Here is a 16,055-nt window from a genome sequence, read left to right on the forward strand (position 1 = left end):
TCACCAATATGCGGTCGAAAACACAGAAACATGAATTGTGGAGCATGGAATGCTCGCACACTAATGGACAGTGTAACCAGTGATAGGCCGGAGAGGAGAACCGCCATCATTGCCAGGGAACTGAGAAGATGCCGGATTGACATAGCTGCTCTTTCAGAAACCCGACCGGCAGAGGAAGGTCATCTGAAGGAGGAAAAGGGTGGATACACTTTCTTCTGGAAAGGAAAGGCCACAGATGAGCCTAGGATCCATGGGGTATGTTTCGCCATCAAGAACCAACTGATAAGTCAGCTCTCTGAACCCCCTGTGGGAATCAGTGAGCGCCTGATGACCCTCCGTCTGGTGCTGGCCAACAACCAGACGGCAACAGTCCTTAGTGCTTATGCACCTACCCTCGTTTCCGATGAGGACAAAAAAGAGGCCTTCTATGCCTGTCTGGATGAGGTATTGTCAAAAATCCCCAAGGAGGACAAGATTATTATATTGGGAGATTTCAATGCCAGAGTGGGCAAGTGACCATCACCTCTGGAAGGGCACCATTGGAAAGGAAGACATTGGAAACATCGACTTCAACGGGGTTTTGCTTCTTAGCAAATGTGCTCAATACGACCTTACCATCACCAATACCATCTTTCGCCAGAATAACAAACTCAAGGGTTTATGGAGACACCCTCGCTCAAAACAAAGGCATCTTATTGACTATGTCATTGTCAGAGCCAGGGATCAGTGCGACGTGAGCATCACAAAAGCCATGATGGATTCAGAGGCCTGCTGGACAGATCACCGCCTGATACGATCCACGATGTCCATCAGACTCAAGAGGAGACTGCAAAAGAAGCCTAGCCGGCAGAGACTAAACCTCAAGACCCTGAACACTGCCGCCCTGCAGCTGTTTCAAGCCTCTCTTGGAGAAAGCCTCAATCAGGAATACCCTGAGGACATTGAAGAACACTGGAGCCTGCTCAAGTCTTCCATCCTCGCCACTCGGGTACAAGGCCAGAAAGCATCAGGACTGGTTTGATGTGAACGACACAGAGATAGAACAGCTCATCTCCAAGAAAAGGGAAACCTTTCGTGTCTGGCAAAATGACATCACCTGCACAGCAAAGAGACAGGCTCACTCCAGAGCCAAGGCTGACGTCCAGAGCCGGGTGAGACAGATTAAAAACTCCTGGTGGACAGAAAGGGCACTGGAAATCCATAGTTTGGCAGACTGGTGACACCAGAGGCTTTTTCAGCGCTACTAAGGCTGTCTACGGCCCAAGCCATCGCGGCCAAAAAACCCTACGCTCTAAAGACGGGCAGGAGCTGTTGAAGGACAATGAGTCCATAAACAACCGGTGGAGAGAGCACTTTCAGGAACTCCTCAACCGTGACAGCAAAAGTCAAAGTCTGCTTTATTGTCAACGTCTTCACATGCCGAGACATACAAAGAGATCGAAATTACGTTTTCTCTATCCCACGGTGACAAGACATATTACACTCAGTCAGATTTCCTCAGTCACATCCCTCACAGTCCCATCGGGAAAGACATGGGTGAACCCCCCACTTTAGTAGAGGTCCAAGATGCCATCAGAAGCCTGAAGAACAACAAGGCCTCTGGGCCAGATGGGATCCCAGCTGAGGTCCTAAAGGAAGGTGGACTAGAGCTTGAGCGCCACCTCCATTCCCTCTTTCTGAAGGTCTGGGAAAAAGAAGTACTCCCCTCGGAGCACAGGGATGCTCTCATAGTGACCATTTTCAAGAAAGGGGACAAAGCGGATTGCGGAAACTATAGGGGCATCTCGCTCCTTTCAACAGTTGGCAAAGTACTTGCTCGTGTTCTTGCCAATCGCCTACTGCCACTGTCTGAGGAAATTCTCCCAGAATCGCAGTGCGGTTTTCGCCCATCTAGAGGCACTGCAGACATGATTTTTACAGCACGCCAACTCCAGGAGAAATGCCGTGAGCATAAACAGCTTTTGTTCATGGCTTTCATAGACCTGACAAAAGCCTTTGACATGGTGGATCGCCACGCCCTATGGAGCATCCTTCTGAGGTACGGTTGCCCACCCGGACAAATACGTCAGAATACTGCGTTTATTACATGGCGGAATGACAGCCACAGTGCTCAAACACAGCTCCTTGACTGAGCCTTTCACTGTATAGATAGGGGTCAAACAGGGTTGCATTATTGCACCCACCCTGTTCTCTGTCTTTATTGCCGCCATACTCCACCTCATCAATAAAGAACTACCACACGGAATCCAAATATGGTACAGAACTGTTGGCAGGCTCTTGAACCTTAACAGGTTCAAAGCCAAAACCAAGATCAAAAGCACCACGGTCGTGGAGCTCCAGTATGCAGACTATAATGCCATTGCAGCACACTCTGTAGAAGACCTCCAGGGCATCCGGAACTCCTTTGCTAAGGCATACAGAGCCCTGGGTCTGACCGTGAACATCAAGAAGACCCAGGTGCTACATCAACCCCAACCCAACCAGCCATCTACTCCGCCCATCATAAATATGGACAACACTGCACTTGAATATGTTCACCACTTCCCCTACCTCGGCTGCCTTCTCTCCTCCAAAGTGGACATTGACTCTGAGGTCTACCATCGCCTGAGCTGTGCCAGTGGAGCGTATGCCAGACTCCGGAAAAGAGTCTTTGATGACAGAGACCTCCGGGTTGACACCAACTTCCTGGTTTACAAAGCTGTGGTTCTCCCCACCTTACTTTATGGGGCAGAAACATGGACAACATACAGCAGGCACCTAAGAGCTCTTGAACAACACCACCAGAGAACCTTGAGGAAAATACTCTGGATCAAATGAGAGGACAGACGCACAAACATCAGCGTTCTGGAGGAAGCCAGGATACCAAGCATCACCACCTTAATAATGCAGCACCAACTCCAATGGACAGGACATCTCATCCGCATGGCTGACACCTGCCTCCCCAAATAGATGTTATACTCCCAGCTGGAGAGAGGTCCGCGAGCCCCGGGTGGGCAAAAGAAACGATTTAAGGACAACCTCAAGACCAATCTCAAGAAATTCCAAATAACATTTGGGACTGAGAGCGTATTGCCTTGATGAGGAACTGCTGGAGGGCAGCGGTGCAAGAAGGTGCAGCACATCACGAAAAGGAACTCCGCCGTGTTGCAGAAATCAAACGACAACTCCGAAAGGAAAGACAAAAACAGGCTCCAGCACGACCACAACCCACCACCATTTTCCCCTGCCCACACTGCACAAAAATATGTGGATCCCGGATCGGCCTCTACGCCCACCTGCGGACCCACAAGTAGACGACCCTGAGAAGAAGACAGTCATACTCGTCCCGAGTGACCACCGATGATGATGACTGTAGTAATGTAGAGTCTGTGTCTGGCAGTTAAACCCTTGGTTGTAATCGGGTCGGGACTAGATAAGCAGAATTGCTTCAACCCGCTTCCTTTTTCGACAAGTCATGTAAAACAAAATGTGAAATGAAGTTGTAATAAGTGTGTTGTACTTGCCGTAAAAAAATTGTTAAAGTAGATGAGGTAGTAGAAGTATGAGGTAAAAACCTTAAACAGATATACAGTAATCCCTTGCCTATTCGTGCTTCATCTTTCGCAAATGCGCTACTTTGCAGGTTTATACATTGACACAAACGCCAGAACAAATTTCATTTTGGTTGTCTATTTTATCGCTGCAGTAGCTATGTATGCTATATTATCAGCAGTGAAATCTGATGATTTATTGTTAAAGGAAAAATTATTGACTGTCCAAATTGGTCAATGTTTCAGTATTTGACTTGAGCATGCTTCTTGAGATCATTTTGTGAACAGCTTTGATATTTGATACTAACCGGTATAGGGTGGCTTTTGAATTTCCCCCTTTCATAAATGTTTGGGTTTTGATTAAGAAATATTTGTTAAACTTGTTCAACGTGATAAGAAGTTCTGATGTGATTTTTAATACAATATTTTATATTTTAGGATTTACAAATGTCACTGCTCCCTGCTGAAACTGAGTCCTCGGTGGAGCCTTCGCTTTCAAGTCCTCAAAAGCCAGTTACTAGTTCCCTGGAAAAAGAGGAAGAGATGGAAGATCGTGTCCTTTATAAGCTTGAGACAACAAATGATGCTCAGAGAAAGTTGAATCAAAATAGGAATTTGTCCATCAGGCAGATCCAAGACTTCCTTGAACCACAGGAGAATGATGACATGGATCAGTATCTTGTTCCATCTTATGTATTGCTGCGTTATGCTTTAATCCTGGATATTGTCAAACCCATCTGCCGGAGGTCGATCTGCTTCACTAAAGGGTAAGTACATTTATAGTTCATTTTATCTCTTGCTCTCTTTCTGCAGGCGGAGAAAGGATCACATCTCATTTTGGTAGACACTAAACAATAAATGTTGTTCACCTCAAATTAAGTAGTGGTTATATTCTCTTCACTGGCCATTTTTAAAAATTTGATATATTCAAGTTAACATAAGCAATGAAAACAAAATGTCTCTGTAGCACTTACAAAAAGGGAAAATCGGAAACCAATCCCGGTATGTTTTACCTAGACTTACAAAATGTGGCAAGCACGTGGAGCACCCCAAGACATACAAAAAAGTCCATTGCAGTCATAGTTTCAAATGAACAGGAAGTGAGCTATAATTTTTTTTAACGTCATATTTTGGCCCATGTTTGCACGTTTACAGGGGTCATACTTGCAGATGGTTAACCCAATTGACTTCAAACTGAAAAGACTGGGAAATCAACTGGGGGAACCAAAATGTAGTTTTCGAAATAATACCGTAATTTCCGGACTATACGCCGCTACTTTTTGCACAAGCTTTGAACCCTGCGGCTTGTCGGCTGGTGTGGCGTATCTATGGATTTTTCGTGATTTTTGTGATGACTAATACACTTAAACACTCATAAAAAGGCTGTGGGACCGCTGTTGTGCGGCACCGCTTTGCTGGGTGGAGGGAAATGTGCCACGGTCACTAGGGAGAAGAGTGGTGTGTTGATCACATGTCCATCCGCCAAGCAGATTGTGACGTACAATTGACACAAAGAAGAAACAGAACAAGATCAAGACGGACATTATTGAAGAAAGGAAGCTTTTATACACAAACCCTTATTACGGGGGACAAAAGAAATGCATATGATGCCGCTTTTAAGTTTAAAATCTATTCTGCAATATTCCGGCTTTAGAGGTAGATTTGGCTCTTATCGAAGGAACGAGAGCTGCCCATGCACTGTCGAGGAAAAAAGCACTGTCGTCCAGGATTTGGGATAGCGACCGGCAATGAGCACTAAGCACAAGGCATGCCTCTGAGCAATGTGTGGATGCCCTCGCGCTGGGCTACCGGGGTGCGTCAGCCGGTCAGCACCGCAAGAGCAAAGCGGAGCCGTGACACATTTACACTTTGAAATGTTTAAGTGTTTAAAAAAATACATTAAAGTTTTTAAAAATAAAATTATAAAAGGCCAGCACACAAGAGCAGAGAGGGGCCGTGACACTTCAATTATTATTTTCTTTAAAGTGTTTAAAATACAATAACGTATTTAAAAGTACAATACAGTGTCAGTCGGCCAGCACACAAGTGCAGAGAGGAGCCGTGACACTTTAAAAAATTAAAAAAAAAATTTAGAATACAATATCGTATTTAAAAGTACAATAGTGTATAAAAGTAAAATTATAAAAGTCTTGTGCAAGTGCGCTCGCGCTGTGCCGCGGGGGGACGTCAGTCGGCCAGCATGGAAGAGCAGAGAGGAGCCGCGACACTTTAAAATGTTTTAAAAAGTGTTTCAAATACAATAACATTTAAAAGTACATTACAGTGTTTAGAAATAAAAGTCTTGTGCAGATGCGCTCGCACTGGGCCGCGGGGGCATGTCAGTCGGCCAGCACACACATACGTAAGTGCAGAAGGGATCCGTGACACTTCAAAATGTTTTAAAACGTGTTTAAAATACAATAACGTATTTAAAAGTACAATAGAGTGTATAAAAATGAAAAACAAAAGTCTTGTGTGGATGCACTCGTGCTGGGCCGCAGGGGTGCGTCAGTCAGCCAGCACGCAAGAGCAGAGAGGAGCCAGACACGTTTACACTTTAAAAAAGGTTAATAAAAGTCTTGTGTGGATATTGTAACAATATTTACTCATATTCATTTTCTGTGTTTAGAAATACAAAAATAAATATACAATAAAGGTTCATAAAAGTATTTTATGGCTTCTATAACAATTGATTTTCTGTACATCGCGGATTTTCACCTATCGCAGGTGGTCTTGGAACCAATTATCTGGATAAACGAGGGATTACTGTATTTGTGCGTCACTGTATCCTGCATCAGAATACTCGTCAGATGACGGTAATTCATTTGACCAATGGCACAAAGCACACTCTACGTGTATGACCAAGCCAGTGGCTTGCAATGGCGACTTCCGCGTCTGTCGCGTCCTCACAGACAACAATTTGCTCCATCGTTTTTGCTCTACCGCTATCACAAAGAGCAATAATTTGCTCAATTGTAAGCTATTGGAAAGCCGATTGCTTCCGTTTCGCCATTTTCGCTCACTCTCCTCCGTAACTCTAGAACTACCGTATTTTTCGCACCAAAAAGCGCACTGGATTAGAGAGCGCACCCACATTGAATTTTTTATTTCAGAAATGATTTCATACATAGGGCGCACCGGATTAAAAGGCGCATAAAATAGAAGCTATACTGCAACAAACTGAGGTTGACTAGGGTTGCGCTATGCATCCACTTGCCAATAACCAATGAGCCCTCTGTAAACAATCGCGCTTCTCAAACTATCTCCTATAAAATTATCGGAAATGACTAAAGTTCGATCTAACACATTAGTACTGCTTACCCATGTTTCCCTTCCATATATATCCGTAAATTTACTCGAAACATTAACGGAGCAGCCTATTTTGAAATGAAATAGCCTCGTGCGTAGAGCAGCTATCATTATAGCATTAGCCACCCGCAAACTCCCATGTGCCTCAGCTCGCAGACTTCCACGAGCCTCAGCAAAGTGTCGTGGCAGCCCTCTGTAAACAAACATGTTTCTCAAACTATCTCCTATAAAATGATCGAAACTGACTAAAGTTCGATCTAACACATCGGTACGGCTTACCTATGTTTCCCTTCCCAATCGATCCGTAAATTTACTCGAAACATTAACGGAGCAGCCTATTTTGAAATTAAATAGCCTCGTGCGTATAGCAGCTATCATTATAGCATTAACCACCCGCAAACTCCCATGACCCTCAGCCCGCAGAGACGCAGACTCCCATGAGCCTCAGCAAAGTGTCATGGCGGCCCCCTGTAAACAATCATGTTTCTCAAACTCTCTCCCGTAAAAGTGATCGGAACCGACTAAAGACTGATTCAACACATTGGTGTTGCTTATAAAGGTGCGCCTTATATATGGATCAAGTGATGAATTTGTTGATCCATACTGGTTGTACACAGTGCTCCGCCAAAATGTTTTAGTACGTTTTAGTACGACTAGTAAATTACAAGGTCGCATTGCTTCCCAGCATTACGGTAACTGTAGTCAGGGGGCGTCATCGAATAGCTGTTGTACCCGCGAAGCTATTTCATTTCAAAATAGGCTGCTCCGTTAATGTTTCGAGTAAATCTACGGATCGATATGGAAGGGAAACATAGGTAAGTAGTACCAATGCGTTAGATCGAACTTTAGTCAGTTCTGATTATTTTATAGGAGCTCGTTTGAGAGACGCGATTGTTTACACTTTGCTGAGGCTCATGGGAGATTGCTAGCTGAGGGTCATGGCTTTTTGCGGATGGCTAATGCTATAACGATAGCTGCTATACGCGCGAGGCTATTTCATGTCAAAATAGGCTGCTCTGTTCATGTTTCGAGTAAATCTACGGATCGATATGGAAGGGAAACATAGGTAAGTAGTACCGATGCGTTAGATCGAACTTTAGTCAGTTCTGATCATTTTATAGGAGCTCGTTTGAGAGATGCGATTGTTTACACTTTGCTGAGGCTCATGGGAGATTGCGAGCTGAGGGTCATGGTTTTTTGCTGATGGCTAATGCTATAACGATAGCTGCTATACGCGCGAGGCTATTTCATGTCAAAATAGACTGCTCCGTTCACGTTTCGAGTAAATCTACGGATCGATATGGAAGGGAAACATAGGTAAGTAGTACCAATGCGTTAGATTGAACTTGAGTCAGTTCCAATCATTTTATAGGAGATCGTTTGAGAAACGCGATTGTTTAAAGAGGACTCGTTGGTTATTGGCTAGTGTGTGCATACCGCAACCCTAGTCAACCTCAGTTTGTTGCAGTAAAGCTTCTATTTTATGCGCCTTATAGGCTGGTGCGCCTTATATATGGACAAAGTTTTAAAATGGGCCGTTCATTGAAGGTGCGCCTTATACCCCGGTGCGCCTAATAGGGCGGAAAATACGGTAAATAGCCTCGCGGGTACAACAGCTATTCAGTGACGCCCCTGACCACGGTTGCCGTAATGCTGGGAAGCGATGCGACCTTGTAATTTACTTGTCGTACTAAAACGTACTGAAACATTTTGGCAGAGCGCTGTGTACAACCAGTATGGATCAACAAATTCATCAATTGATCCATATATAAGGCACTCTGCATTACAAGGTGCACTGTTTTTCTGAGTAAAATTTAAGTCAATAAGTGCAGCTAATAGTGCGGAAAAAACGGTACATTCTCCATTGTTCTCCCATGTGGGATGGGCTTACAGTTTACATCACCTCTTTATGAGCCAGCAAGAGCAGAACCCAGAACCATTTGTGGGCCGGAAGTGGTGGCCAAATCACTGCCCATCTCCTCCTCCTGGTTCCCAGTTAAGATAATCAGTCCTGCTGCATAACCAGCAAGAGGCTCTCTGCTGCCTCCCCCATCCTGCGATCTGCTGTTTTTCTCTCCCTCCCTGTTATTCCTGATTGGGCAGGGAATCTCTACACCCGACCTCGACTGGGAGCATGCCTCCCATCTGTTTCCCCTGCAGTCATGCAAGAGATTCTGGTATGTGGTGCTCTTTCTATTGAAAGCCTGCTCACAACCAACCCTCTTCTCATGGGACTGTGAGTTCTATGAGGAGGATATTCTTTGCCTCTTCAGACCACAGAACCACATCTGGTCTCAAGATTGTCTGGACAAGTCTTTCCCCTGAGTCAACCTTCATTTCCCATAATTAGGCCTTTTGGAGCAGGTTGATTCTTGTTGCTATGCTTTTGTCCTTGCCAAACAAACGTAATAGATGGTACAATGTTCCTATGTGTTTGTCTTTTCTTGCATCTCTCCTGTTCCAAGGTGCTCCAAGTCTCATGAAAACCTTGTCGTGACTGTATCTTCCTTGGACGAGTGCCGTTTTACACCCTGACACGATGTGTTCTCTGGTAGCCCTTTCCCCACAAAGCTTGCACAATGGGTTCTCCCACGTAGCTTCAACATACTTTCAGCTTGTGCGACAGACAAGTCGGCTGCCCACTCATGTCCAGATCTTGTGAGGATGGCTACATGTCTGACTTGTTCGTCCCGTATGTCATTGTGCCTAAGCACTTTGCTACTTTCAGTTCTTCCACCATGGATGACAGAGAAAGTTGGAGCTGAAAGGGGGGGGGAGAGAAAACAAACTCCAGCCGAATCGGCCACTACAGGTTAATTAAAGGCCATATCATAGAAATGTGTCTTTAAACGTGTCTTAAATGTTTCTACTGGGGTAGCAGTTCTAATATCCATTGGTAGGGCATTCCCTACGAGATAGACGTCATATCGATTATTGGCGACCATGTAATTAATAAGCTGCTGCGCTACTACTTTTTCAAGAAGTTTTGCTATGAATGGGAAGTTTGAAACTGGCCTATAATTACTGAGACAGTCCGGGTCAAGATTTGGTTGCTTAAGTAACGGTTTAATGATAGCAGTTTTAAAGGCTGTTGGCACTATACCAGAGGAGACAGACAAATTGATTATATTTAAGACGGACGGTCCTAAAATTTGAAGTAATTCTTTCAGTAGTTTGGCTGGAAGAGGGTCGAGTAAACATGCTGTTTGTTTAGCCGCACTAACCAATTGTGTAAGCCTTTCAAGGGACACGCTTTTAAAATTTGAGAGGGTTATTCCATGATCATCAGCGCTGGTAAACGGCGGTCTCGACTGAGCGATTGGAATGGTGTTCTTGATCTCGTCCCTAATGGATTCAATCTTTTGAGCAAAACATTTCATGAACTTGTCAGCTGAGTGGAAGGAACTATCGGGGGTTGGCTGGCGTAGTGTCAGCTTTGCCACTGTATCAAATAGGTGTTTAGGATTGTTTTTATTGAGATTAATAACTTGCGAAAAATAACACGTTTTTGCTAAGATAAGCGCATCTTTATATTTCAGGCTGTCCTGCCATGTCTGATGGAAAATCTCAAGTTTGGTTAAACACCATCTGCGCTCATGCTTTCTACATAATTGCTTAAGCGTACGTGTTTCATCTGTGAACCACGGAGTAGGCAATCTACGGCGAGTTTTCAGACGTAGCGGCGCCACAGAGTCTATGGCGTTTAACAATAACGCATTGAATTCATTTGTAAGATTATCAATAGAGCTGATGTATGCGGGAAATATGGCGGTTGCCGGCGACAGTAACTCAGATAGAGCAGTTGCAGTCATGGAGTTAAAATTACGGCTCCTAAAATTTTGATTCCTCTCTTGTCTTTGACAAGGAACTAAAATTTCAAATTTTATTAAGTAATGATCAGACAGAACAGCAGTGTATGGCAGTACTGCTATATTGGAGGTTGCAAGTCCTCAGGATAATACCAGATCTAAGGTATTTCCATTATTATGCGTTGCTGCCTGTACGGCTTGCGTAAAACCAAACGTATCAGTTGAAGTCTGAAACGCAGAAGTAAGTGCCTCTGACGGTAAATTCATGTGGATGTTGAAATCGCCCATGATAATTATATTATCCGCATTGGTCACTAGATCAGCCACGAATTCTGAAAATTCATCCAGGAAGCCAGAGTAAGCCTCGGGTGGACGGTAAATAACAGCAAGCTAAAATGACGGTAAAGCGGTGGATCGGACAGTGAGAACTTCAAATGTTTTAAATACGTTGATCGAACGAGGCCAGGGCTCGAAACTAACGATTGCCCGATTGCCCGGGGCAAGTAGCGATGGCAGACGGGCAAGTAGAATTTTTCCTCACTTGCCCGAACTTGCCCTGCCATAATACCATGTTTTCAAGCTGTAAAAAGACGATTTTGTGCATAATTTCTCGCAACTTCTGCCGCTTCTGGTCCGACATTTTGTTTTCCAGGGAGCGGTTAGTTTCTCGTGTAAGTCTGCAATACATTGATAACGGCAAAGCGCTTCGTAATTAAATGCATGCTCCCTCACCCGTCCCTGGCTCTTCTGCGCCTGCGCACCAGCAGAGCTTGTTTCCGTGTCGGGAAAGTAAAAATCCACTCCAAAAAAATTCGGGCAAGTAAAATTTTGTTTCGGGCAAGTAAAATTTTCTCCAACTTGCCCGAGGGCAACTTAGGCAAAAAATAAGCTTCGAGCCCTGGAGGCCTAAATCTAAGCTCGGAATTTGAGATGAGGGCGACACCCCCACCCTTTTTTCAAGGACCCGCCACATGCGAGCTCACAAAATTTTGAGGCGAGGCCTCGTTAAGCGGCAGCAGTTCATTAGGTTTTAACAGGTCTCGCAAAGACCAAAAACATTTAGATTATGTTCCGTGATGAGGTCATTAACGAGAACTGCTTTCGTATGAAGCGATCTAATATTCATAAAACCGAGTTTAAGTGTAATCGGTCGATCATGGTGCGTATCTATCGAAGGATTTTTAAACGAGATGCGAGTAAGATTGTGTTTTCTAGGCCTGACATCACCTTTCAAATGTTTGTGGTGCGACGATACGACCGTGGGAATTTGATAGTAAATATTTGTTACACATGTAAAATTATCTGAAACAGGCACCGTTTCATCAGCAAAACCGGTCGGGGTGGAGTGATTGGATTTGTCTACTACCCCAGTAGAAAGTGTGTTTATGTGTACTGTAGCACTATTCAAACTGTCACGCTCTAGTCTACACGAGGAGCTATGTGCATGCTCGAAGTCTAGCCTAGTGCTCGTTAACTTTAGCTTGACAGACTCCAAACCCATCCTGACAGGTGGTCTAATCACCTGTGTCCCGGCCTGGTCTAAAGTGACCTGTCATGAGTGGCTCAAACAGTAATCTATATTCTTAGAAAGAGTGAAGGCGCATTCACGGTTAGGGTGAAGGTTGTCCTTCCTCAGCAGGTCGGGGCGGCCCCAGAAGGAGGGCCAGTTATCTATAAAATACAGTCCCTGCTTTTTACAGAGACCAGCCATCCGTCGATTAAGGGAGACTAATCTACTAAACCTCTCATCAGTGCCTCTCCCAGGCAGGGGCCCAGAGACAAATACTCGATGCCGACTCATCTTTCTGGTGAGACCAAAAGTCCTCGCTATGTTTTTCATTGTGATCTCTGATTGTCTGATCCTAACATCATTGGAGCCGACGTGTATCACTATGTCCGAGTAGCTAGTGTTGTTGGAACTATGCTGTTGACTAGACCTATTGCGAGTCAGCTCCCTAAGATTAGCTTCTATGTCGGGTGCTCTGCCCCTAGGAATACACATTACCGTGGCTGGATTTTTAAGCGTAATATTTCGGATAATGGAGTCACCTATGACCAAAGTGCGAGGGCCAGTAGACAGAGATGACTTTGGACGGCTATGCATCTTACCTGGCTCATTGCGATTAGCAAGCCGCTTGGGGCTAATGCTAACTGGGCTAGCAGGCTGACTACAGTCCGGGCCTGTGTCCGCCACATCTACTGTTATCGCGCAATTCTGCTCTAACTCAGGACGTCATGGCAACTTCATACGTTGTCAATAGCCACGGGTTTTGGCAACAATCCGTGCTGATAAAGCCATGCTGCATTAGAGCCCTGACTTTCCAATCATCCTCAGCCATTCTTCTGTGCTTCTCTGTACTGGTAACGCTGTACCTCTCGATAAGTGAATTATCAAACTACTTTGCAAGGTCCTTGATTTGATTCAAGATTCAAGAATTTTTATTCGCCGTGTTTGAGCGTGCCAAACAAGGAATTTGACTTCAGTACATCACAGCCTCCGTTCAATATTTCGGTGTCTAACAACACTCAGGACATGTGAAAAATGACAAATATTCTAAAACATCTCCTTGAGAAGAGACCACAGATGGGAGTATCCCTCTTCCAGGATGACCAGGCTGCAATGGATGCAGAGAGGACACATAGTACAAATAATGTAGACAATTCAAAAAAGGTGTGGAGAGCAGGATGTTATTGCACAGCAATGACTCAGAGTGGTGTGAGTTCATTAGCGCGACAGCCTGGGGGAAGAAGCTGTCGCTGTGTCTGCTGGTTTTGGCGTACAGAGCTCTATAACGCCGCCCGGAAAGGAGTCGTTTGAGCAGACTGCAACCTGGGTGAGAAGGGTCTGTAGAGACGTTACTTGCACGTTTCCTGGTCCTGGACAGGTACAAGTCTTGGATAGATGGGAGGTTGATTCCAATGATGTTGATCTAGCAATCACTTCGCCAACTTTCCAAAGTAATGGACAGTATAGCAGAGGGATGAAGAAGAGAGTGCAGGGAGTGTGTAATGGGTAGACAAAGGTGGCAGGAGTGATTTGTGAATGAAGAATATCTGCAAGACTGAAGGGGAAAGTCTACAAGGCAGTACTGTGCACAGCTATGTTGTATGGCTTAGAGACGGTGGCACTAACAACGGGCAAGCAAAGCGCCTCAACCAAGGGAGGAGTAAGTCCCTCCGCTGCATTTCAGAGTCAGAGTCAGCTTTATTGTCAAACCCTTCATGCCAAGACACACAAAGAAATCGAAATTACGTTTCCCCTATCCCACGGTGACGAGACACAGTACACAATAAACATACAAGTAAACAACGCAAAAAAAACCCCAAGAAGGCACAAACAATGAACAATAAGAGTGATGAATAAATAATAAATAAACACACAACACAGTAATAAACACAACACAGTACATTTCTTCAAGTAATTAGCACGGATGGGTCCAGTAATTTCCATGGGTGAAGTGCGCTCACAACTCGCTCCTCAGCTCTGCCACGGGTCTCTCGCCATTTCACTGTGTCGTCGGATACCAGGCGCCTCTCTTTAAGGAACAGTAGTGGAGCGCCGTCTGTCCATCTGCGCTGGTTTGCGTGCTCCGCTGCCACCGGGCTTGGGCCAGGCCCGGGCCTCCTCCTTCGTTCTGTTTCCAGCTATATCCGCCGGGCTAGCAAGCACCAGACTCCGGCCCCAACGTACCGGGTCGGGCAACAGGTGTGGCTCTCGGCGCGCGACCTACCTCTACGGGTCGAATCCCGCAAACTGGCGCCACACTATGTGGGACCCTTCCCCGTCAAGAAGGTAATAGGCCCCGCGGCCATACGACTCCGTCTCCTGAGATCAATGCAGGTTCACTCCACGTTCTATGTCTCACAAGTGAGGCCGGTTCACAGGAGCCCCCTGATCCCTGCGGCCGCTCTGACGCCTCCTCGGCTCATCCATGGGGACCAGGCATACGCAGTCCACGCCCTGCTCCAGTCCCGAAGCTGCGGCAGGGGCCTTCAGTACCTTGTGAATTGGGAGGGCTACAACGACCCAGCCCGCTCCTGGCTCCTAGGAAGATCTTGGATTCGGCACTCATCGCTGACTTTCGTCGCCGGCACCCGGAACACCCCACTCGCCTGTGAGGTGTTCGAGGGGGTCAGGGAAGAACGCGGCGCCCAACCGTGCACCACACCTACCCGCCAATCAATCGCTAACTTCCACCTGTCATGCGCTTCTTCTTCTTCTGTCGTATGACTTCAGACTTGCAGCTCTGTTGAGGCAAACCAGGTCAACGTGTCGTCGTCCAGATCAATCAGGCCTTGTTTGCCATTCGGTGGCCGGTGTTTGGGGCAACTGCTGATGATGTGGTCTACCGTCTGGACTGGGTCCTCACACTCGCAGGAGGCAATATCTGCAAATCCCCACCTCTTCATTGCAGCTCCATAGCGTCCAACGCCTGTCCTCAGGCGGTTGAGGGTTGTCCACTGTTTCCGGGGCAAGTCCTGGCCAGAGACGTCTGTGGGGTCATTGACGTAGTGATGCAGCCTAGATGGTTGTCCTGACTTCCACTGTTCTCTCCATTTGGTCTTGACCCTGGTGGCCTTGGAAGTGTCAGCTGATGTTGTGCGGAGCAGCTCATGGGCTTGGATGGCAAAGGGGCGTCGTGACTTTAGGCGCACGCGTTGTGGTGTCTCTGTGACCATCTTATGGAGGAGGTGGTATTCACTGGTCTGTGCCTTTCGGGAGAAGGCCAGCGTGGCCGCTTCTTGTCGGGGCGATGCCTGCAAGGATGGGCAGTTGGTTTACTGGGGTGGCTCGCAGGTATCCCGAGACAGTCCGCAGGGTGCTGTTAAAAGCAATGTTCAACTTCTTGACATTAGGGCTACGGTACCAAGCCGGGGCACAGTACTGAGAACACGAGGGCCAGCGTGAACATGTGCAGGGTGTTACAGAGTGTAATGTACGGAGATGGAGAGCTCAAAAAGATCACCTAATAAATGCTCACAATCAGAGAAAAGCTCTTCGTGGTGTCCTTAGAGCGGCCGCTTTCAAGAGCTCGACAGGAGGGTGTGCGCGTACGCGGACGAGAATCGAAAGGACGGGATGGCCATCAGCAGAGCTGCCATTCAGCTCAAGGCCGTGGAAATAGCCAAAGATCTAAACATACCCACCGCTGACTTCAAAGCAAGCCTCGGCTGGTGTAAAAGAATGATGCGACGTAATGGACTAATGATGCGGTGTAACGGACTAATGATGCGGTGAAACGGACTAACGCTGTGACGCAGAACAAGTCTAGCCCAGCGCCTGCCCTCTGTCTCTGCAGAGAATCTGTTGTCTTGTCAGCGCTGTGATCAACTTAAGGAAAAACCACTCTACCCACTAGATCAGATTGGCAATGCTGATCAGACACCTGTGTTTTTTGACATCCCA

At 46.2% G+C, this 16,055-nt stretch overlaps 1 protein-coding gene across 18 annotated transcripts in view; it reads left to right on the forward strand.

Annotated features, from left to right (window-relative positions):
- trdmt1 (tRNA aspartic acid methyltransferase 1) overlaps positions 1-16,055 on the forward strand; it is a 166,644-nt gene that overhangs the window by 46,930 nt on the left and 103,659 nt on the right. For all 18 annotated transcript variants that reach the window (XR_009718758.1, XR_009718757.1, XR_009718756.1 and 15 more), the window contains one exon: positions 3,969-4,297. Coding sequence is in view for 10 of the 18 variants with exons in the window: in XM_061304625.1 (XP_061160609.1) it covers positions 3,969-4,297 (329 nt within the window). In the remaining 8 variants the exon portion in view is untranslated. The remainder of the gene's footprint in view (positions 1-3,968; positions 4,298-16,055) is intronic.

The sequence above is a fragment of the Syngnathus typhle genome, linkage group LG18 (genome assembly GCF_033458585.1).
Source record: "Syngnathus typhle isolate RoL2023-S1 ecotype Sweden linkage group LG18, RoL_Styp_1.0, whole genome shotgun sequence".
NCBI classification, from domain to species: domain Eukaryota; kingdom Metazoa; phylum Chordata; class Actinopteri; order Syngnathiformes; family Syngnathidae; genus Syngnathus; species Syngnathus typhle.